The sequence below is a fragment of the Ailuropoda melanoleuca genome, chromosome 7 (assembly GCF_002007445.2).
Source record: "Ailuropoda melanoleuca isolate Jingjing chromosome 7, ASM200744v2, whole genome shotgun sequence".
Classification (NCBI taxonomy): domain Eukaryota; kingdom Metazoa; phylum Chordata; class Mammalia; order Carnivora; family Ursidae; genus Ailuropoda; species Ailuropoda melanoleuca.
In genome coordinates, this window is record NC_048224.1 from 47,121,002 (window position 1) to 47,143,995 (window position 22,994).

General features: G+C 46.6%; 1 protein-coding gene and 1 long non-coding RNA gene across 14 annotated transcripts; one reads left to right on the plus strand and one right to left on the minus strand.

The window, feature by feature from the left end:
* Positions 1 to 3: 3 nt before the first annotated feature.
* On the plus strand, positions 4 to 20,923 carry LOC105236146 (protein CutA homolog). Of its 13 annotated transcripts, none has more exons than XM_034664409.1 (7): positions 4 to 2,479; positions 14,037 to 14,096; positions 15,888 to 15,933; positions 16,200 to 16,249; positions 16,905 to 17,981; positions 18,783 to 18,982; positions 20,354 to 20,923. In XM_034664409.1, exon 1 carries the CDS (start codon positions 182 to 184, stop codon positions 2,261 to 2,263), a length of 2,082 nt encoding a protein of 693 aa, XP_034520300.1. In that variant the 5' UTR covers positions 4 to 181; the 3' UTR covers positions 2,264 to 2,479; positions 14,037 to 14,096; positions 15,888 to 15,933; positions 16,200 to 16,249; positions 16,905 to 17,981; positions 18,783 to 18,982; positions 20,354 to 20,923. The 13 variants fall into 13 exon arrangements, with proteins under 13 accessions (XP_034520300.1, XP_034520299.1, XP_034520305.1 ...); XM_034664421.1 differs by adding an exon at positions 8,387 to 8,535 and having other exon boundaries at positions 2,259 to 2,479; positions 18,783 to 20,923; XM_034664419.1 differs by adding an exon at positions 8,387 to 8,535 and having other exon boundaries at positions 2,259 to 2,479; positions 17,639 to 17,981; positions 18,783 to 20,923.
* LOC109489100 lies at positions 7,652 to 20,564 on the minus strand. The gene is made up of 6 exons (XR_002142049.2): positions 20,436 to 20,564; positions 14,004 to 14,113; positions 13,510 to 13,666; positions 11,247 to 12,008; positions 8,079 to 8,197; positions 7,652 to 7,965 (listed from the first exon to the last, which is right to left on the minus strand). It is a non-coding gene; the product is annotated as an uncharacterized LOC109489100 (long non-coding RNA).
* Positions 20,924 to 22,994: the final 2,071 nt, after the last annotated feature.

The following is a 22,994-nucleotide window of genomic DNA, read 5'->3' on the forward strand; positions in this document are numbered from 1 at the left end:
CAACGCGCGCGCTCGGGGGCCGCCAAGCCTCGCGAGACGGGGACCGTCAGGGGCCGGGCCAACTGTCGCCGGTGGTTGCGGGGTCGCGGCTGGGCGTCATCGTGGGCGCCGTTCGGTGGGTCGCGGAGGCCGACTTGCCGGTCGGCTTGCGTATTTCCCTTAGAGAGCGAAGACGCGGCAGATGCCCGGCAAGCGGAGTGGTGACAATGAGGACCCACAGAAGGTTAAACGGCCTCGCGGGCGGCCTCCCGGCCCTAAAGCCAGGCTGTCGGCTGCGGCGAGGGCGGCGGTGGTGGAGGCCGCCGCGGCTTGGGCAGCGGCCGAGGCCACCCCAGGAGGCACGGAGGCCATGGGCATCCTGCTCCCGGGCCAAACACGAATCAAGAGGAGGCGGAGGGTCATGCCTCTGGAAGACAAGATGAAAATTCTTGAGAAGCTGGAAGAAGGCGTGAGTAACACCGACGTGGGGCGCCTGTTTGGCGTCAACGAGTCAACTGTGCGCACCATTAAGAAAAACGAGAAGGCCATCAGGGCCAGCATGGAGAGTGTTTCGCCGGTCTGCTCCAAGGTGCTGTGCATTCCCCGTGACGTAAACATCGAGAAGATGGAGACCGAGTTAACCTTTTGGGTGGAGGACCAGACCATAGGGGGGCGGCCTCTGACACTGAAGGCCATCTGCAGCCAGGCCAAACGCATTTACAAGCAGCTGGTGGAAACCACTGGGAAGGGCAACCCGGATAAGTTTCATGCGAGCAAGGGATGGTTTGAGAAGTTCAGAAATCGCTACAGTCTGCGAAATTCGAGGTTGATGGGGGAGGAAGAACCGCTGAATGCCCAGTCGGCTCCCAAGTATTCCAAACAACTCCAGAGACTGATCAGAGCCAGAGGCTATGTGCCTCAACAGGTCTTCAACGCCGAGGAGATGAGCCTGTTTTGGAAGTGCATGCCTTCACGTACTTTTAGGGAAAAAGACAAAAGCCCCGAAAGCTTAGAGGAAGCGAAGGACAGGATTTCCCTCATTTTTTGTGCCAACGCCGCCGGTGACAAAATGATAAAACCCTTGCTGCTTTATAAAGACCCTAATCCCACTTGTCTTTTGGAAAAAGATAAAAACCGCCTTCCTGTGTTCTGGCGATCACACCCCAAAGTATCATTAACCGCTGCCCTCTTTTTGGACTGGTTTCATAATTGTTTTATCCATCAGGCCCGCAGTTATTTAATAGAAAAAAATCTTGAGTTCAGAGTGTTGCTAATTCTGGACAGAGGTCCCAATCACCCAGACTCATTATTCTTTGCTCATCCTAATGTTGATATTGTGTTCCTCCCTCTGGAAGGCACTAGCTATCTTCAGCCCTTGGATCAGGGTATAATTGAAGCATTCAGGAGGTATTACACCAAGCATATGTTTGACCACTTTGCTGACTGTATTGAGAAAAACCCTTGTCTTACTTTGAAAGAAACATGGCAACAGTACAGCATTGCTGATGCTTTGGTAGTGATAAAAGAGGCAATGGATGATATAAAACCAGCTGCTCTGAATAAAGCCTGGTGGAAACTTTGGGCTGATGTTGTAAATGATTATGCATGTTTCCCTAGAGCTAATGAAGAAGTTGCAAAAATCATAGAGTCTGCAAAACGGATGGACTTTAAATTCCTTGACATTGAAGAGGGTGAAATTAATGAACTGCTCAAGTTTCAAGCTTTGGCCATAACGGAGAGAGAGTCTGTATCAATAAATACGGAAGAAGACAAGTCCCCAGAACCAGAGGTAAAGATGAATCTAAGGAAATTGAATGCTGTCTTACGCCAGGCTTCAGACCTCATTGATGCTGCAATTGATATGGATCCTTTCCTGGACCGAAGTTTGGCCTTTAAAAAAGACTTTAATAAATTGTTATATACCTATAAAGAGGTGCAAAAGAACCTTCAAAATAAAGCAAAGGAGTTGAAGAGTGAAAAAGATAGAAACAAAGAGGAAGCAGTGTGTATGAAGAAGATGGGTACAGAACTGGAGTCTGAATCCGAGTCTGAATCTGAATCCGAGTCTGAATCCGAATCTGAATCCCATGAGGAGGAGAAGGTAGAGAGAAAGAAAGAGGACAAGAAGCCTCCAGAAGATGATTCTGGACCCTCAGGCAGTGGCACCAAGACTCTTACTATATCTGAAAAATCTGCCAAAGCCATAAATGCAGAATTGGACTTTTGGAATCTAACCTTGGAATTGAATCTGGAGAGAGTAGAAGTGCCTGAGTTAAAGGAATAAGAGAATCCAGAAGCAGTTCCTTCCAAATGACAGTTCATCTCTTGCCATGCTTCCCCTGTTGCCCCAACATCTACCTTCATCATGACCATCCTTATCATCACCAGCCACACATTCATATCATTTAGTCATTCATCAAACAGTTATTGAGCATAAGCTGTGTGGGGTCCTGTGCTAAACTTGGGGACAGCATCTCAGGAAATCATCTCAGGATCTAAGGTAAATGGTCATTAAGTGGCTACATTTCTTATTAATGTGATAGGTATAAAAGATCACAGCCTTATTTTACTGGACTTTGGATATAAAGGTTTTCTTAGGACCACAGCTTCATTTTCTCTAACCCAGTTTTTCCACAGATACTAAGTTCTTCAATCCCAAATGGAAATTTTCTGAGTTAACCGTGGTAGTCAGTATGAGATTACTTTTGTTTCGTTTGATGCTTGTTTGTTTAAAAGTTTTATTTTTAAGTAATCTCTACACCCAGTGTGGGGCTCAAACTCACAACCCTGAGATCAAGAGTCACATGCTTTGCCATTGAGCCAGCCAGGAGTCCTGAGACTACTTGCTTTTGAAAAGCTGACATGGTCTTACATTTTCTACAACATTCTTACATGAATTTTCTTTGTTAATCTCCCCTTTAGACCTGTGAAGGTGGTAGTAGCCCTTCCTTTACCACCCTCCCCCTAGAGCTCAGCCCTTCCTTTACCACTGCCCCACCCCACCCAGAGCTCAGAGAGTTTATGTAATTGGCCTGAGTCTTCACAGCAAATCATGTAAATGATAAGACCAGGGCTACAACTGGTTTATAAACTACTTTGTCAGACAGGGTGAGAAGTGTGGCCCTTTAAGAAGTTAGAGTCCGAAGTAATGAGACAGACAGTAAACATAATTAAACACAAAGGCTGTGAACTGGCAGCCTGCAAGCCAGATTTGGCTAAGAGATGTGTTTTGTTTGGTCTACCCAGCATACGACAATTTTGAATTGGTTTCCAGCATTTCCCCGGCTCCTTAAGGTGCTGTTTACAAACGATGCAGTTCACCAATATAAGTGCATAGTTTGTTGAATTTTTTTAACACTTGTGTAACCACTACCACAGTCGAGCTATAGAATAGTTTCCTTAACTTACAGAAGTTTACTCGTGGCTTTGTGTGCTCCGTCCTTTCCCCTGCCCCAGAGATATCATTTAAAAATTAAAATATTTCACATTAAAAAGCTGGATTAAAAAATTGCACAGCCTGGCATCAGTGGACTCTGCATTCCTGAAGGGCCCCAGTCAGTCATTAGCTTGCGGTTCTTCTTATTTGTTTGCAGCTCCGCGTGGTTGATGATGTCGAATGCTGCCACAGAAGTGTGTACAGAGTGCCTTAGGGGAAATAGAGGACTGTGGGATTAACCCTGCAAAAAGCTGCATGGAACAGCTGGCCTAGAAAGATGAATGAGTTTCTAGGGAGAGCAGGTGGGAACAAGAGTATTTTAAGCCAAGGAGAATTAGATGGTAGATCCTGGGAGGAGGAGGTGCTGTGGAGGATGGGAAGGCAGCCGTGTGTGTGTGTGTGTGTGTGTGTGTGTGTGTGTGTGTGTACACGCATGTGCATGTGCAGGTGGGAACAAGAGTATTTTAAGCCAAGGAGAATTAGATGGTAGATCCTGGGAGGAGGAGGTGCTGTGGAGGATGGGAAGGCAGCCGTGTGTGTGTGTGTGTGTGTGTGTGTGTGTGTGTGTGTGTGTGTACGCATGTGTGTATGTGTGCTTCCCTTGTTTTTGTTGGCGGGATGGGCCCTGTAAAGTGGAAGAGTTTGTGTATGTGTATTAGTGTTTGTGTGCCGTGGTTTCTGGAAGTTTTATATATCTAAGAAACTTAGATCTCTTTATCTGTACTTGGGGGTATTATGTCTTTTTTTGTTGTTGTTAGAATGGGAACAGAAAATTAGTATTTTTATTTTTGCAGGGGTTGTAGGTCTGCATATGGTGTCTGGGTTTTTTGTTTCTAGGAAGAGAATTGCCTAGTGAGAATTACTCCCTCTTTCCCTGCCCCCTCCACTCTCCCCTCCCAGCCAGCCTGGCTGGGGCCTGGCTGGACAGTGGGGCAGGCAGCAGGTGGTGAGGGGATGGGTCAGTGTAGGCCCTCAGTGCCCGCCCATCAGCTTGCAACTCAGTTCGAGGCCGCAGTTTGTTACGGCTGTGCTATTAAATTACCAGCGACGCCATGGACAGGCTGGGCTCTCGGTGCCCTCTGCCAGGATACCTGCGGCCCTCTGTCATATGCCTCCTGGTGAGTGCCCCAGGCTACAGTTCTGTGAACTCTCTCACCCCTAAACCTCCAACCCGGGGATTGAGGGGAGAAGGTGCATTTCTTTTTTCTGCTCCTGGGCTTTTGAGCTGGGAGCAGGCAGGAGATGAAAGGAGAAATCCCCAGAGAACCCCCCCCCAGGTGTCCCGGAGACTATAGCATGATTCTGAAGATTACCAGCAACCCTTCACTCCCCACTTTGTGAGGAGGAGCGGCTGGGCTGCGTTTCATCGCCAGGGTTGTCCGGGGAGGTGAAGGGCTCTCTGCTGGCGGAGACTCATCTAGGGATCACATGGTAGATTCTTTTAATCTTTCTCTTGCAGTCACCATCTTCTTTTGATGCATTTGGGGAAGAGTTTGGTTTTGTCATCTCTGAAATATCTTAAAATGTTAAGGTTGGAAGTGGCCAGAGTACCACCAGTGGTGTGGTAATGGTGGTTGAGCAGGAGGTGGAAAGAACTGTAGGAGAGGGTCATAAGTCTTGCTGTTCACTTTTTGGGTGATTTCTTCTCTCTAGCCCTTACATCCCTCGTCTGAAAAATTGGCACAGATCAGTGGCTCTTAACCTTTTTGGAACTGTAGGTTTTCTTGATTTGTGTGTGTGTGTGTGAAAATTTGGATTTGTACAAGGAAAATGTATAGGTAAATACAATGTAGCACTCAATTCCAGAGTTCCTTAAAATTAGGTCGATTAGAACGTTAGAACCACTGGGTGTTTTCCGAGGCCCCTTCTGCCTTAACACAGGTTGTAAAGTCTATCATAACCTCTTTAAAGCTATGTAAATATTCCAGGACAAAAAAAATGGCAGAATGAAATATGAACCAAAGGGATACATAAAATATTTTGAAAGAATGTAAAATTAGAAAAAGTGTTTAGTAAAAGTAAGTATGAAAATTTTATGAAGACTTTAAAAATTATAGTGAATCTTTTTCCATTATAATGTTTCTATCGGGGAATATTGTGATGTGTGTATTTTCCGTCAATTTTGCATTCATAGGATGTCACAGAATATGTCATAGAATATATCCTAGTCCACCTTTGGTTCCAAACTGGCCTCTCATGCTTCTAATACATTGTTGCTAAGTGCACAAACATTTCTCAAACCTCCCTGTCAGGGGTGGTAAAGTCCTGTGAATGTGAAAATGATTGAGACTGAGGAGCTCATGCCCACTTGGCCAGGAGGGGGGCGGGGGGAGACCACGGACATGTGTAAACAGCTGTCTGTACTTCATTGTGAGCAATGGAACAACGGAAGGATGTGAGCAGCAACCCTGGCCTCTACCTACCTACTAGATGCCCAGAGCATCTCCTCCCCAGTCATGACAGTCAGAATTGTCTCCAGACATTGTCAGATGCCCCCCGGGGGGCAAAACTGCTCCATGTTGAGAACCACTGGAGTATGTGAAGCTGAAATGACACCACTAAACCCGTTCCTAGACATGCTCACCACAGTTCAAAGAACCCACAGTGGGATGCAGGAGTCTTGGATTCAAGTCTTGATTCTATCACAGAGTTTCTGTATGTTCTGTCTCAGTTACCTTGTTTGTAAAATGAAGGGTTATCTTAGATACCTGAGGGCCCATTTACCTCTTAGCATTTTGACTGAGTTCATATGAGAGTTTCAATACATTTTAGGTGAGTTTATAGTTAATCCTGTAAGCTCAGTTTTCCACTGATACCTGCTGGCTGAAATGTTCCAGATCTTCCCTAGGAATGGCTTTTTTAGTTGGGGGACAGGCCACTACCCCTTTTGTCTAGAGTCTGTGCTGGAAGCCACTTTAGAGTCATTGGAGCCGTACAGCTCAAAGCTAACAGTGGGTGACTCAAAAGCCCTATCTACTTCACTATTTAGTCTTTCTTTTTTTTTTTTTTTTAAAGATTTTATTTATTTATTTGACAGAGAGAGAGAGAGAGAGCACACAAGTTGACAGAGCGGCAGAGCGGCAGGCAGAGGGAAAGGGAGAAGCAGACTCCTCGCCAAGCAGAGAGCCCGATGTGGGACTCGATCCCAGGACCCTGGGATCATGACCTGAGCCAAAGGCAAAACCTTAACTGATTGAGCCATCCAGGTGTCCCCGCTATTTAGTCTTAATAACCACATCTTGCTGGCGTATTATTTATTCACTAGTTTACTAGTATTTATTGTGAATCTTCTGCATGCCATAAACCGTGCTGGGGGTACAGTGATGAGCAAAGCATGGTCCCTTTGATTACAAAGTCTTTTTCCTATCTGGTTTGAACCCATGACAACTCTGAGGCAGGCAACAGAAGTGTCAAAATCTGCATTCTCTAATAACAGAGAAGGGAGAGAAGGTAACTTGTCGAAGGCCACAGGGCAGTTAGCAGTACCGGCACTAGGATTTAAATCCTGCTTTCTAGTGCTTTTATTTTTGTCTTAATAGTCTAATTGAGTTGTCATTAAGAAACGCACACATGCAATAAAAGCTTCATTAAAAAGCCTGGTTCTTTTGTTCTTGTATGCTCACTGATTTAGTTCAGAGGACTGGTATTTTGATTTGGAGGTGTTGGTGGAGGTGGTAGGAGGGAATGAGAAACCCAACCCAGACAGGCCTCCAGTCAAACTGAAGCTCCAAACATAAAAGCCCTGCTCAGGCCCTGCCAAGAAGTAGGAGCCAGGCCCCAGGCAATAATGTGGAAGGGGTGGGAGGACAGAGGCTTTTTTGAGTGAGTTCTGAGCCCTGGGCTGGGAGGCAGGAGAAGCGCCCTTCTGTTCAGCCTTGCCTGAGTCACTGTGGGCCTCCCTGTAAGTCGCCTCTGTCCTGTTCATGGCTCCATGATCTCCCTCAAGCAGAGAGCCCTGGAATGGAAGCCGTTCTCCAGTTTTCAGTTCCTCTTATTTTAAATGTTTATCATTAAAATAGTAAGAACAATTGTATCTTGAGTGTCTTTTGCGCTCACATTGTCACTGCCATCTTCTTTGCTGAAGATCTTAAGGTCTGTTTCCTAGGTCATTATAGTGTAAGTAGACTGCCTTCTGGTCCCTCCTCTACCATTACTCTGCCTAGCTTGACCATGTTTATTACTCTCCTGCTTAAAAAGCCTCCACAAGCACCCTATCCCATGAGTACAAACCCCAAACTCCTCTGACCGACCCTTTCTTTATAAGGCTAGACAGTCTCATTTCCTCCTGATATCATAGCTGCAGATTGGATATCTCATCTGACCCTAAATACCTCTTGAGTTTGCACATATTATTGTTTACTAGGAGTACCTCCCTCTCCTCTTGTAAACGTACTTATGATTTCAGATCCCCCTTAAACGGTACCTTTTCTTCGAAGCCTCTTCTCCCTCAGGTACAGCCTTCCTCTAGGTCCCACCACGTCTCAGTTACAACAGCACAGGTCACATTACTTGGAATGAGGCTACCTTTTCCACTGGACTGCCCACAGTGCCTGCGCAGACACAAATGAATGAAAGTAAAATTAACTTTCTACAACATCCGTAGATCATTCATAAATCATCCCCATAGGATGATAGCATTTCAGTGGATTCCAGTTGACATTACCTCCAATAGCAGTTTTATACAGTAAGAATGGATTTCCGCTCATCCAGACGATTCCTAACCATGGCTTCACCAATTGCAAGCTATATAATCTTGATTTCTGAGCCTTCATTTTTTATCAGCTGCAAAATGCAGAGGAAAACATTTAGGCGCAAAAACCTCAAGGGCTAAAGCTCAGTACAGATACCAGGGATTATTTCGTGGATGGGGAATGGGGATGAAAAAATGATGCTTAGCCTTGGTTCCAGTTTGCTTGAGCTGGCAGATTGTGTACCACTGCTGACCTATGCTTTTCTTTCCCTACCATGTAGATCCTGACAGCTTCTTTCCTGTCATACCCCATGCTCAGGACCCTTAGCCTGTGGCTCCATTCAGCTGTCACCGGCAGCTATGTCTCCGGCACTTACTCCATCGTCTTTGTCAACTGTCCCAATGAGCAAATTGCCAGAGATATTGCCAGGTACGGTGAAGGAGCGTAGGTGCTGCCCTGGGAGGCTGGAGGAGCTGTCGGGATGCTCTATTGTGTCCACTACGCAGCTGTCTGCTTGGGGTGATAAGAGGAGCACGGCCGAATAGTCCCCAACAGATCCTGCTGCTGGGCCTGAAAATGTTGAGTGGTGCATGGGAGCATTTAAGGGATATGAGGCGAAGAGAGCTAGGTGGCTTGCCCAAGGTGTTAAGGTCAGAGGACAGGGGAACTCTGCAGGCTGAGAATTTAAGTCTTCTAACTCTTGGCTCAGCTCTCTTTCTTCTTGGAGATATGCTCTTAGCTTACTCCCAGAGGTGCTCACCATGGCAAGTGAGGAAAGGCTATTCCATGTATTTGGTAAACTTTCTTTCTTTTCCTTTCTTTCTTTTCCTTTCTTCCTTCCTTCCCCCCCCCCTCAAGATTTATTTATTTTAGAGAGAGACAGAGAAAGAGAGTGTGTGAGCAGGGGGAGGGACATAGGGAGAAAGAAAGAATCCCAGGCAGACTCCCCACTGAACGTGGAGCCCAGTGGTGGGGCTTGATCCCACATATCCAAGATCGTGACCTGAGCCGAAATCAAGAGTTGGACGATCAACTGACTGAGCCATCCAGATGCCCCAGTATTTGGCAAATTCAAAAGCAGCTATGGTGTTGTGCAAAGAGTGCTGGACTTACAATCAGACCAGGGTTTCAATCTTGGCTGTGCCACGTCAGTAACTCTGTGACCTTGGGCAAGTTGCTTTCTTTCTCAAAGCATTAGTTTTCTGAGTTAACGACGTAGGATAATGCTACTTACCTCACAGGACCACTGTGAGGGTGAAATGATATGAAATATGTACAGTTCTTACCCCAGTAAATTGGACGTAGCAGATGCTCACTAAATGTCTGTTGTATCTGAATGTCTCCCCTCATTCCTTTTTATAGATGTGTCTCTGAAGAGGGCTAGTGGGTCTGGAGGGTGATGGACTTGGCTTACTCTATAACTCAGCCATCTTGAAATTTGATGATAGACTAAGTTATGGTATTTTAAAATCGAATCTGGTCTTTGGGGACACACAGCTTCCAAATTCTTGGTCACAGATTAACCTCGCAATTTATTCCATTTTTCTTCCCCCTACCAGAATGTCTGTTTTCCCTCATTAATATTATATTAGGAGACTAGCACTTGTCTGAAAGAACCCATGATTACTCCAGCAATATGACCGTAATATTTAACAGCTAGGAATTGAAATCCCTTTGATGCTTCTGGTATACCTGGGGTAAGTGCTAAACTGTTCAGATCACCCACTCCGGGTCCTGTCAGGGAACAACATCAGCTGACATCTGTGAGGTGGGGTATTGGGAGGAAAAGGACTCTTAATGCCTCCATCCTACCTAGTCGAAAGGCCCGTTCAGTAAATGGATCCGTGTCTGCCTGGGGAGAGGTCTCTCTTGCCTTCTTGCGTCCAAGGTTCCGATGAGAAGTCAGGTGTTTGTCGCGGTCTCATTCTTTGTAGGCAGTGCTTTTGGTCTCTGATTTTAGAAGTTTCTCTCTGTCTTAATATTCAACTATTCATTTGGTTAATATTCTCTCTCTATCTTTCTGTGTCCTTTTCCTGGAACTCCTAGTTAGGTAGATGTTGAATTTGTTCTCTGGGACTGAACTTTTATATTTTTCTGTTTCTTTATTCTGCATGCTGGGAGAATTTCGGAGCAGTCTTCTCTCTTCTTTGTTTCTCAGCTGTTTTGCTATTCAGCCCTTCTATTGTTTTTGTTTGTTTGTTTGTTTGTTTAAACAATTACAGTTTTTTTAAAATAGTTTTTTAATAGTTTTCCTTTTCAAGATTTCTAATTGGGGGCGCCTGGGTAGCGCAGTCGTTAAGCGTCTGCCTTTGGCTCAGGGCGTGATCCTGGAGTTCCGGGATCGAGCCCCACATCAGGCTCCTCTGCTGGGAGCCTGCTTCTTCCTCTCCCACTCCCCTGCTGTGTTCCCTCTCTCGCTGGCTGTCTGTCACATAAATAAATAAAATCTTAAAAAAAAAAAAGATTTCTAATTGTTTTTTAATAACCAACTGCTCTTATTTCATAATTATCTGATCATATTTTATGGATGCAATAACCTTGCCTTATCTCTCTGTGGATATTAGTCATACTTAATGTATTTTAAAGTTTTTTCCAGCTTTATTGACCCATAATTGACATATAACATTGTGTAAATTTGAGGTGTACCACATGATACTTTATATAAATACATATTGCTAAATGATTACCACAGTAAGGTTAGTTACCACATCCATGACCTCTCATAGTTGCCTTTTGTGCGTGTGTGTGGCGAAAACTTTGAAGACTTGATCTCAGCAACTTTCAAGTACACATAATTTTACTTATTTTAAAATCTTAATTTTGAATGTTCTGTTAACTGATTCTCTTGTGTAAATTCTTCTGTTTGTTCAGTTTTTGTCTCTCTTAGTTACTGACCTTCCTCAGTTACTTGTGATCAGCTGTGACCTCGCTCATCCTTGTAGTCACCCTTGGGGGCCGGTGCGGCTAGGAATTGGTATTATGCAGCGCTGCTTTCAGAGAGTGTGGGCTGGGGAGCTCTCGTAACTGCTCTCCTGGCACTTAGTGCTCCTGCCTGGGGACGCACACTCCATTATCGCTGCCTGGGCCCTGGCAGATTTCAGGGGTCCGCCTGCTACTGCCCTGGTGTCCCAGCTACTCACCTCGGTGGTTGCCTCCAAGTTCCTGCCTGCTCTGGTTCCTGTCGCCTGCCAACAGGGACCGTTGCTGTTATCTTCTGTGGCAGTTGCCCGCGTGTTCCCACTCATGTCTCAGGGTGGCCTTTTCTTCTTTGGGGCTTCCTCATGGTCGCTGGCACGTAACACATCCTTACTGTGTGCTGGCAGGGCTGAGTGATGAGTGTTTCCCGTTGTTTCTAAGGTCTGCTGTCAAAGGCAAGGCTGCGGCATCTGTTTAGTCCACCCGCTTGACCTTTAGGAGCCTTTAGGGATGTGGCTGTGGAGCTGTCACTCAGCCTGTTTTGTTTGGTGTTTTTTATTAATGCTTTCGATAGACAAGAGGCAGACAGGTTTAGTTGCCACGATCTGTACAAGGAGAGCACATGGTACATGACAGGGAGAGCCCCAGGAACAGGAGCAGGCAGGAACCCCAGCTTAGCTCCGGAGCCAGCACTGAGGCCTGGTCCCTCAGCTCCAGGCTACAAGGTCTGTCTTCCGTAGTGTTCTTTAGAGTTTAGTCTGCTGCCTCTCTGTTCTGGATTGTTCATGTCTGGTTCCTGGCAGGTTCTTAGATCTCTTTATTGAAAGACACATTCTTAGCTAGAAAAATTAACTGGAATCATTTCCATTTGGGGCCAGGGTGAAAATCCTGAGTGTTGAATTGGAAGACCTGGATTCTAGTGTCCTCTCTGCTGCCAGCTCCACATATGACCTTAGGCAAGTCTTCCATCTCTGGGCTTCCATCTCCTGTGTGTAGAGAGAAGTGGATTAGATCAAGGGCGCAAACACAAGTACCTACAGGCAGGCCCCTAAATGAGCAAAGTGGACTGGAGTGTTGTGAGGGCAGGTGATGGGGGATAGCAACCCTGACGACTCCTGTGTGTTGGGAGGAGGGAAAGCCGTGGGAGCTGTGTGGACCTGAGAAGCGGATGTCACGCCTCAAGGGAGTAGCCAGTGCTCAGCTCTAGCTAAATGTGACCTTGTTGGACTGTAGTTCTAATGTTACAAGACTTAACTTTCTGGTAAGAAATAGATAATCTGTATTTTTTGAGTGTGAAATATCCTGGTAATAAGTATTAGTAACAAGTCAAGATTTTTTAAAATGCTGTAAGAGCCAAACCATGTCTGTGGTCTGTGATTCACTGGTCTGCGAACTTGGCAGTTTCTCAAGGCCCTAACAGCTCTATGCATTTCTATCTTCTGCTCTTCTCAGATGGGCGTGAGGGCTCCAGCTCCCATCTGTGACTCACTGTGTGTCTTGGTGTATGTGTGTGTGTCATCAGTCAGCTGACGTGCTTTCTTTTGCTCTCACGGCCTTGGTTTTGTTTTTGTTTTTGTTTTGGGTTTTTTTGGCGATAGGGTCTTTTTGAATAACACAGTCCTCCGGATTTCTGCAGTCTTCTACCTGTGGACAGGCTGCTATGATCCGTCACCGTCACCGAGGAGTTTATATTCTGGGCCTTTGAGACAGTGCGATTATTTTTTTTAAAGGTTTAACTCACTCCCTGTGTTTCCTTGCCACCTTCAGGAGCAATAAAATGGGATTTATCAGTGAACAGTTGAGTAAGTCTTGCCGTGGTTGCTTAAACAGATTTGTGCCATGTGCCTCTCCTTACAGTCAGGGATTTATTTAGCTCTGGAACACTCCAAGGGAATGCCACACTAATGTGGAGCCTTAAATAGAGTGCTGTTGAGCCTGGAACCCATGGAAGAGAAAGTAGGTCAGTTCTCTTGGCAGCAGCTGAGGGCAGGAGGGATCAGTGAGCAGGGCTCGGATGAGGTTTATCTGGCAGGATCCAAGCACTTCAGAGCACAGAGACCAGTCCCTCTTGGCGGCCTGAGACCTGAGAAAGGTTTGTCAGGGCCTGCCTAAATCTGAGGGCTTCCGGCTTTGATGCCTGGGAATGCTTCTTTGCATCGATGAGCTGGTGGTGCCCCTGTTTCTGTGACACGTGCACTAATTCAGGCACATCTGATTGTGTTCCCCAGGGCTCGGCACAAGAATCAGAACCTCAGACCAGGAGCTCCAGGCTGTGGTCTGCCCCCAAAATCTTAGAGGTCTGCAGAGTGATGACTGTGCTTTTAGGGCTGTGGTAGAAACCTTTTCATAAAAAAAGGTGAAAAGAGCCTATATTTGTCAAACACAAGGTATGACGGTGGTTTTGCTTTTACTTGGAGTTATAGCTGTTCTGTGCGGTCACATGGGTATCTACAGAGCAGAAGCAGTGAGTGTCAGCCCGATACATACCTGAGAGGTAAAGGCAGAAGGTGGTGATAGAATAAAACGACGGTGGAAGGGTTGGAAACCAGTGGCTGAATTGATCCTGTTATGGTACAGCAGGGGAGTCAGCTTGAGTGAGGGGGGCATGCCCGTCTTGGGTCGGTGCTCAAATACTTATTCTTGGCTTGAAAGAAAGAACGTGGTTCAAGTCACACAGCCATCCACTGCACGCTCAGGAACGGAATCCAGGTCTGTGTCCAGTGTTAACCAGCTTCCCTTCCCCAAACAGGGCCTGGCCTTAAAACTGCCTTGCCATAGCTACTTCCTTCCTTTTCTTCCCACCCAGGGAAGGATTTATAAACTGCGCTGTCTTCAGAAGTTTTGTGCATGCTGGTTATGGAATGTCTTGGTTTGAGGGGGAAGGGGTGCTCTAAATGGTTCTCTACTTAGACTCTCATTTCCTGGGTAATTCCCAGGAAATCCCATCCCATGTTCCTTTTCTTAAGATGCTGGGTACTTACCCTGGTGACGGTGACTCTGTCTGTTTGCTTTAGGGCTAGCCTGGATAAGAAGCTGGCTGCCTCTGTGAACATCCTGCCCAAGGCGTCCTCACTGTGAGTTTTGCTATGGCCTGTAGAAGGGTATGGGGGCACTAGGTCAGGTCCTGCTGGTGGAAAGAGCACTGACCTACTGGGAAATTTTCAAAGAACTGCTCAAAGGTACTAGTTTAATAAACAATTCATTGTTAATTTGTATTCAGAGGAAGTCAACTAGTGGACATCTGTCAACCGACAAAAGCAAAAATAGCCTTTAATGGAGAAGGGAGGGAAAAGGCCTGTATTTTAGGAACAGTGAATCTTGTTTGCACATTGTTTAAATTAGTTAGCTTGCTGTTAGCGAAGAAGTCCGACTGGGCATTCCATCCCTGAGTAAGCCTATTAGGGATATCAAAAAAAATAATTCCCACTGCTTTTGAATTCTCTGGGGGTTCTCTGAGGGGTTGGCTTCTGTGACAAGCTATTTCTTTGTTGTCTGCTTTTCTTTTCTTTAACACCCTCACTTCAGTTAATTCTGGTCTGTCCATTGCCCTCATCAAAATATGTCAGCATCCCAGAACTAGCTGTGCAGGATTTGTCTTGTGCCTTGATCTCTCCCATCAGCCTGTTTCTCATCTCCTTCCTCCCCTGGTTGGAGGCGGGGAGGAGAGAGAAATAATATCTACTCTGAAGGTCAAAACAGAAAAGTGCTCTATAATGGAAGCTCCCTCCACACCCCTCCCCCAGTGATGTTACCCCCTCAGGGACTCACATCATCTATAGCTTAGCTCCCAAATTCCTCTGTGTTTTAGATTCCTGAGCTCCATTCTAGATCTGCTTTATCATTCTCCCTGAGGGTGGGGCTTGGGTCATTGAATTTTTTAAAAATTGTTTAGGCAATTCACATAAAGCCAGTCTGGGAACAAGTGTGTGGAAACTTTTACGGAATTTGAGCCTCACCTTCCCTTCATATGTCCATCCTTTTTATAATTGACCCCTTCACCATAGCACCAGTGGCCTAGGTCATCTTAGACTTGCCCTGAGTCAGTGTAGATATTTTCAGACCAAATTTCTTTCCCTTCCCTTGATACTGTTTTTGTACTCTTTTCTGAACTTCATTACTGACTTTGTCTTTTAGCTTTTGTTATAAGGCTCACTTTTTCCCTGAAGCCTCCCATGTTTTTTAATTATTCATTTATAGGCACTGCACTTTGAGAGTCAATAATAAAAGTAGCACCAGTCCAAAGGATGGGAAGGGCCTAGAAGCCAGGAGTATAGGATGAGCATAGAAAGAGCTGAAGGGGCGCCTGGGTGGCGCAGGCGGTTAAGTGTCTGACTCTTGGTTTTGGCTCAGGTTGTGATCTCAGGGTCGTGAGATCGAGCTCCACGTCGGGTTCCATGCTTAGCGCGGAGTGTGCTTGAGACTCTCTCTTATTAAGATAAATAAATAAAAATAAAATCCGAAAGAGCTGGAGATGCCCATTTCGGAGGAGAGAAAACATAGGGGTTTCTGCGGGGCTGCCTTGAGGTGGCTCTTCATGTGGAAGTTGGAGAAAACGACTGGGTAGCAGATGTTGGCATGCCATAAAGAAAACCATCCCATGTGAAAGCCTGTAAGGTACATCGATGGACTTCTTCAAGAGATGGCGAGCCTCTCACCCCCAGGAATGTTTAGGCAGCTGTTAGAGTATGCATTAGAGTGGTTGGACTAGATGACCTTTGGGGACTTGGCCAATTCCAGACATTTTTATGTGGGCTTGGAAAGATTTTCAAGTCTCCACCTTGGTAAGTCACCCGATTGGGCCAGGTTTGGCACCTCACTGGGCTCATCTTGTGAGCCTCATAATTTGGTTCTGTTCTCTTCTCCAGGTACTTTTGGAATGGAGAAATTGAAGAAGCCACTGAGATCCTATTGGTGAGTGAGGATGAGGATGGGGAGTCCTGGGGCCTTGTTAGGGGAAGAGTGAGACCAAGGCCTTTTCCAAGGTTCCAAGTAAAATTGAGCAAAGATCAGCCCGTTGAGGTTTTTGCCCCACATCGGATGCCCTAGGCTAGTTTGTGAATGTACCAGTGCCTGGTCACCTGGAGGAATGCTGTTTCCTGAGCAGCCAGATGAATCAGTAGCTGCACGACTGGGGCTGAGGTCCTCCCTAAAGCAGGGATTTTTTTTTCCTTTTACAGCTAATAAAGACAAAGACTTCCAGGGTCCACGTGCTGTCCAGCTATATCAGGTAATGCTGGCATCTCTTCTCAGCCACACATGTACTGGGGACTAAGTGAATGAGCTTGAAAAGCAGGAGTCCTAGAACCTAGTCACCAGCCTCCCACATGACCCCGGGCACATCCCTGCCCCTCAGAGTCTCCGTCTGTAAAATGAGAGGCTAGAATGAGTTAGTTGAGACAATGGTTCTCAAAATTGTGGTCTCAGAATCCCTTTATACGTTTAAAAATTATCAAGGACCCAGAGGAGCTTTATTTACATGGGTTATATTAAAGTTTATTGTATTAGAAATTTTTTTAAAATTTCAGTTCTTTTAAAATAACAACAATAGGGGCACCTGGGTGGCTCGGTCGGTTAAGCATCCAGCTCTTGATTTCGACTCAGGTCATAATCTCAGGATCCTGGGATTGAGCTCCATGTCAGGCTCTGTGCTGGGCATGGAGCCTGCTTAAGATTCTTTCTCCCTCTCCCTCTGCCCCTCACCCCCCCCAAAAATAAAACAAACACATATGCTGATGTGTGTCCCTAAAATAAGAAAATTCATTATCCCCAGTCAATGGATAAAATTACCCCAACTCCCAAATGTTTAAGCACCTGTGCGTGTGTCGTGATTTACTAAGTATGCTATCTCATGAGAACTTGACAGTGCCTCTTTCATTGGAAAGGAAGCAGGGGATTATCACCCGCATTTGACAGATGGGAGACTGAGGCCCAAGGCCTCCTATATCTTCGGTTTGAGAAGTGAAGAGAACTTGCATTGTGTGCCGAGGGCCAGGTGAAAGAAATGGAGAGAAGGGAGAGATCCCTGTGGGTTTGGATGGTCAAGGAAGATCCCTTGGAGAAGGTCAGTCATTGAGTTGGGCCTTGAGGGATAGATAGGTGTTTAAATGATCAACAGAGAACTTTCTAGGTGGAGAAGAGAATCCAGAGGTATTGGGGGGTTTGTTTGGGGAAGGCACAGTGAGGGCTGTGGGATAGTAATGAAGACAGTAAGTGCCATTTAATGAGGGCACACCAGGCCGGTCGGTATACCAGGTGAGCGCCTCCTGTGCCTCATCGCATTTACTCCTGGGCAATCTAGTCATGGAGGGACTATTTTTATCCCCTCTTTTTTAGGGCCTTTGGAGAAATTAAGTGATCTGTCCATAGTTGCATAGCTCTGAGGGGCAGACTTAGAATTTGAATCCATGACTGTGAGACTCTGAAGTCATCTGGCCCAACTCATCCCTTATTGACAAGTGGGAAACAGGCTCGGGAGCAGTGGGGGCCCAGTGCTTCACAGGGACAGGTGGGCTGCGGCAGATCGCAGGGCAGCTCGAGTGAGGCTTTCCAGTTGGGTCTAATTGCATAGGCTGATTCTAATCCTCATCACTCACAGGGCTCTGCTTTCTTTCCAAAGGTTGGTGCATCCTTTTGAAATCCCAGAAGTCTTCAGTCTTCCCATGGACCAAGGAGATGTCCACTATTTCAAGTGGCTGGAAGAGGGCATGGAGGAGGACTGAGGGGTGGGGGGGCTTTTGTGTCTCCTGATGGCTGCCTCTCGCCTGCAGCAGCTGCACTCTGGGGCAGGGGGCCTCTCTCGGCTTCGTAGCACCTCTGGATTCCATGTCTTTGTCGGCACGGAAGAGCTAAGGAACTTGAGAGGCTGAAGGCCTGAGCGCCGGGGACTGGAAGAAGAGGCTGGGTTGGTCGGGCCAAGCAAGAACCCGGTGGAACTTGTCTCAAGTGCTTCAGGCTTATAGGTGGCCAGGGCGGGGTGGGAGGGTGAGGATGGTTATGTGGGGGGCCAAGGGGAGGTGGCAGTGAGCGTGAGGTTTGTCATCTGCTCCTTGAGTCACTGGGCCTACCTTGAGTGCCCAGGATGTAATTACTCTCCTGCTTCTTATAAGGAGGAATGGACCTGGTGACCTGTTCACCCGAAGCATGTGGGATGAATGTCGCCTTCTAGGGGAGCTGGCAAGCACTTTATCCAAAAGGATGAATTGCTGATGGTAGAAATTCAGGGACAAGCAAGATTATTTCTTGTAACTAAAGATTTATAGTTATTCCTGAGTCCTGAGAAAGTGGGAATGGGCTTCACGGGTGTGGGTGGGACTGGGGGAATATTAGGAATTAGACACAGCCTCATGGCTTAGAAGCAGGTCTAGACTCTTCCATAGCCTGAATGTGACAGGTGTCAGAAGGTTCTGGTGCCTTGCTCATTGGAGACATAGGTTGGGAGCCCGTGGTACTAACCTTGTCACTTGAGCATTGACAGCATCCTAAAGTGGAAAGACCCCTGGGGAACTGCCAGACCAGTGTTTTCCAGACTTGTTCCCTTGGGCCTTAGAGGTTGACAGAAGGTACCCTGGGTGCTTCCTGGGTGAGGATAAGGGAGTGAGGCTCCCCACCCATTCCTCAACCAGTATAACTACCTTTTATCATTTTTATATATTAAGCTCCCTTGTAAGATTTGTTTTTTTATTTATTTATTTTCATTTTTTAAAAATTTTCTTTGTTAAAAGCTAGTAAACCAGTGGCCTAAACCAGTCTCCATTTTATAGATCACCGAAGGACACTGAAGTGCACGGAGGTGCCGCAAGGGGGTGGCCTGTCGCATTGAGAATGGTAAGGCCAGGCCTGCTCCCGTGTCCGCTGCTCCTCTGCTCCCCAGGTCTCCGGTGGAAGAGGCCAGGGCACGCAGAGCCCCTTTGGTGCGAGAAGAAAGACTTGAGCTAGGCCCCCTCCATGAACCTGTCACCAGGTAACCTTGCTCTGGGGAGACTCGTGGGCAGTTTGGGTGGGGGTCCACACCAGTTCTTCCCAGAGGGAAGGGTATTTACTGCCAGGCTCTAGTTCTGACACGCGCTGTGCTTAAACATTAGTTCCTCCAAATAAAAAACGGAGGCCCTCCCAGGACCCTCCTGTGAAGCCCTTATAGGGACATAAGGCTGAGGCTCTTCCAAAGGTCCAGAGGATCCTTTTTGGATAGCCAGTGGGGATTTTGGAGGACTGCCTCCGGAGGACAGAGAGAATGATAATGGTGACGTCCCTTTTTACAACAGGTGTTTCTGATACACAGGAAAATCTTGTATAAAGTAAACCCTAGGGAAAATGCTTTGGGGACCCCAGAAGGACTGCCTCTGTTGCTTTCAGGTTGGATCCCAGTTTCTTGGTCTGGCCTTCAAGGCCCTTCATAGCCTTGCCTCACTTCACTTTTTCCATCTTCACCTTCCACCTCTCCTTGCCCACGCTGGCAAGGAAATGGCTTCAATATGCTGTGTGAAGTTATTCCTGTGTTTGGGCCTCCCCTCGGCCTGGAGCGCCCTCCTGCACAAACGCCTGTGAAATCTATCTCCCCCTTTGCGAGGCCAGCTCCCCCGCTTGGAAGAAAGCTCTCCGGCCTCGGTGTCCCTGTTATCCTTGTGTATCATGGTCAGCCTCCTGTTTCTAGATCGTGAGCTGCTTGAGGTCAAGGGCATGTCTGAATCTGTTTGATCTCTTGCACAGGACTGGACAAGTATTTCCCAAATTGATGTTTCAAGGATTTGAATAAAGCTTTCTCTGTAGCCCATAGTTACTAATTTATGGAATTGGCAAAATCCCGCCTTTTTTCTTCGAACTTTCTTAAACTGGGACTAATTCCAAAGGAGATTTTTCTATTTCTGGCCTCTATTGGAGCATTTTCTGTGCTGACTGTGCACAGAAAACTGTTTCTTGGTGGACTTCCTTTGCCTCTGTCACAGCTGGCTACAGGAAATGGGAGAGGAGAGGACAAACGCCAGCTCTCTGTCTGGTGGTCTCCTAGGTTCTCCACATTATTTTATCCTTCTAACTCAGTATTCTCCTCAGCTGGCAGCTGACTTCTGAGATCAGAGAGCATGACACTTAAAATACGTGACCAAACTAGGCTGTGAACCCACGTGTCCAATTCTAGACCTGATGCTCTTACTGCCTCCTTCAGAGAGGTTGGACATACCCCTTTGTAGGCCAAACACCTAGAAAGCCTACTGTAGCCAACTCTAAAAGAAGGGTTATTGGTTCCAAAAACCAATAACAATGCAGGAAGTTGGTCTGGCACTTAAAAATATATTGTATTGTATATACAGTATATTGTATTTACTTCTCCCCACAGATCTGGAGGCTGGTGACAGGATCTTTCTTCTGCAGATGAGGGAACAGATCTAGAGGAGTTCAGGGACTCCCAGCTTACTTACCCTAGACCACATTGTCCCCCGAGAGCGCTGCTGTGGGGCTGGGCTAGGACCTAGACTAGCAGCTCCATGCAGGATTGCCTTCCCAGCATTTCTCATTTTTTGATCCAGAATCTCCAGAAAAATCACTTGAGGAAATGAGAAAAAAATATGAAAATTATCTCTGAATACTAAAGCTTAAAAGCAGCGAGATGTTAACTGGTTTGAAGAAATCATTAGATAAGAAAAGAGCACAAAACACCAACATGTAGAGTTGAGGGTGAAGGGAACCAGGACGGGAGCGTGCAGGAGAGAAACGATTATCATGGAATCAGTCTTGCTTGCGATTGTTGCCGTGTTCCACGTGTGTCTGTCTAGCCCTGTCTGCTGCAAACTGTGAGTTATTTTTGCAGATAAGCTTATACACACAGTATACTTTAAACAAATTCTATGAGCTTTGTTTGAAGAAATCAGCTTTGGAAGCAAAATAAATTTTAATTGAGCAATTCTGACACGTGATTTCGTGTATTCTTAACCTTGCTAGGATATTTGAATGTTCTTTAAATACTTTCCAATTACGTTGCCAGTGTTTAAATAGTCCCTATAGGCTACAGTTCTTTGTAAATACTACTGAGCTTAAGATTCCTATTTGTTAAAATTTTTTCAGATATCTGTGATAATGGGGAAAATATGAAAAGTGTTTCAAATATTTTAAGAATAACTTAGGATTTAGGGAATTTTTGAGAATTCTAAGGTCCAGAGGTAAATATTTGTTGTAAATCTGAATCACAAATCTAGACCACAGAGAACCAGGCACTCGTCAGCCTGGGAAGGACCACTGATCTCAGGAGGGCTATACAGCTGTTCGCTTTGGAACTTGGCCTGGAACCCAAGTCTCTTTGATGCTTCGGACCATTCACTTTCATTCCATTACACTGATCTTAGCCCAAAGAATAATCCCGCCCCCTTGCCCTACCCTGGCTTCACTGTGGTTTTGTTCAAAGGGCAGTTAAAAGGCCAAAACAGAAAGCATGGTAGAAAAAAAGTGGGAGCCACAGTTGTTACTGAAGAGTTCTAAGTGCAGCCATCAATACTCGGGGATTAACAGGCTGCACTCCACCCCTGAAATTACAGAATCCACTGGAACCCATGGCCTGCACCTCCCTATTGCTTTTTCCTATCCCTTCATGCCAATTTTTCTCAAATTTAGACAAGTTTAAGGTCCTAATCCATCACATTTATATGGCAAATGGTGTCCTCTTTCACCTGGGAACTGACTTCAGCAGGGATTATTGCTGGCATTGGAAGGGTGAGGAACGCAAAGGAACCTACCCAAAGGGCTGTAAGTTACAACTGGCAAGACAGGCCTAGAACTGACTGCAGATTTCTAGGATTGTGTGCAGTAAGTAGTTTTACAGTGGCTGTACATAAGTATTTTCATAAGGTCTGTTTCTAAGGCCATTTCCCATCTTTTACTTCTCCACGGCCCTCAGCTAATGCTGTTTGCCCTCATGGGTCAGGTACTCACAGATAAAAAGTTCCACATCCTGTTGGTGGTAAGAGTGAGAGTATTGTGGGGAGAATGTGGGAGGCAGTTGAAGGAGTGGCAGGTGGCCAGATGGGGTCCTGTCATTCCTCCTCAGTTTCCAGGAAACCAAGACTAGAAACCAGATAATTCCTCCTGGTACCCAACAGCTGATAGTTCATTTGCTAGAGGCAAGATAGTTAATTTTTCAAAGGGATCTTTTAAATTATAAACCAGACACATTAATTATAACTTTAATATAACAAATGTTATTAAAAGCAGCAATTCAAAACCATAAATCTTTTCAAAGGTGCACAGGGTTATTATAAGGTCAGTTGGCAGTAATGCAGCTATTAACTGGTATGAATGAAATGCTGGGATGTGGAGTCTGGGTGGCCTTGCTAGGCCTTATGCTGACTTTCCAAACGAGGAAGACACCCCCTTCCTCCCTTCCCCCTCTTCAACCCCAGAGCCTCTCTGGGGCTTGAGTAGAGAGGGTGCAGGTGTCCTGCAGCAGGCCTTGCTCATGCTGTGCTTTCTCAGAAGCCTGGAAAGCAGGCCTGGGGGGTTGCTGTGTCCTCTGAAGCCAGGCAGGAAGCCACAGATTGGATCCCAGGTCCCACACCCCAGCCAGGCTGGAGGCTGGCTTCTCAGCTCCCCTTCCATCTGGCCCCAGTTGGGGGCGTCAGTGGCAGCAGCTGTGGGGCTGAGAAGGGAAAGAACGGGGCCCACCCCAGCTGCTCCCTGCCTGGCTCACGCTAGGGAAGCAGAGGGAAGTGGGTGGACCATGTGCAGGACGTGAGGTCCTGTGAGAAAGGCACTGTAGGAGCTGAGGTTTGAGGCAAGGGGCATCTGGACCATCTCAGGGACTCCCTGATGCTCACAGGTGGGGAGGGGCCAAGCCTAGTAATGGAAAAACCAGCTCCCCAGGCCCGCTGCCCCCACGCCACCCCTCTGTTCATCCACCTTCGCCCTGCAGCTGGCAGCCTGCAAAACCCAGCCAAGCTGGAGGCCACAGCAGCGGTTGGCAAGGCTGGTCCCCATCTGGTCCACCCCCT

Coding starts and splice junctions, on each gene's coding strand:
- LOC105236146 (XM_034664408.1), top strand. CDS start 182: ATGCCCGGCAAGCGGAGTGGTGACAATGAGGACCCACAGAAGGTTAAA.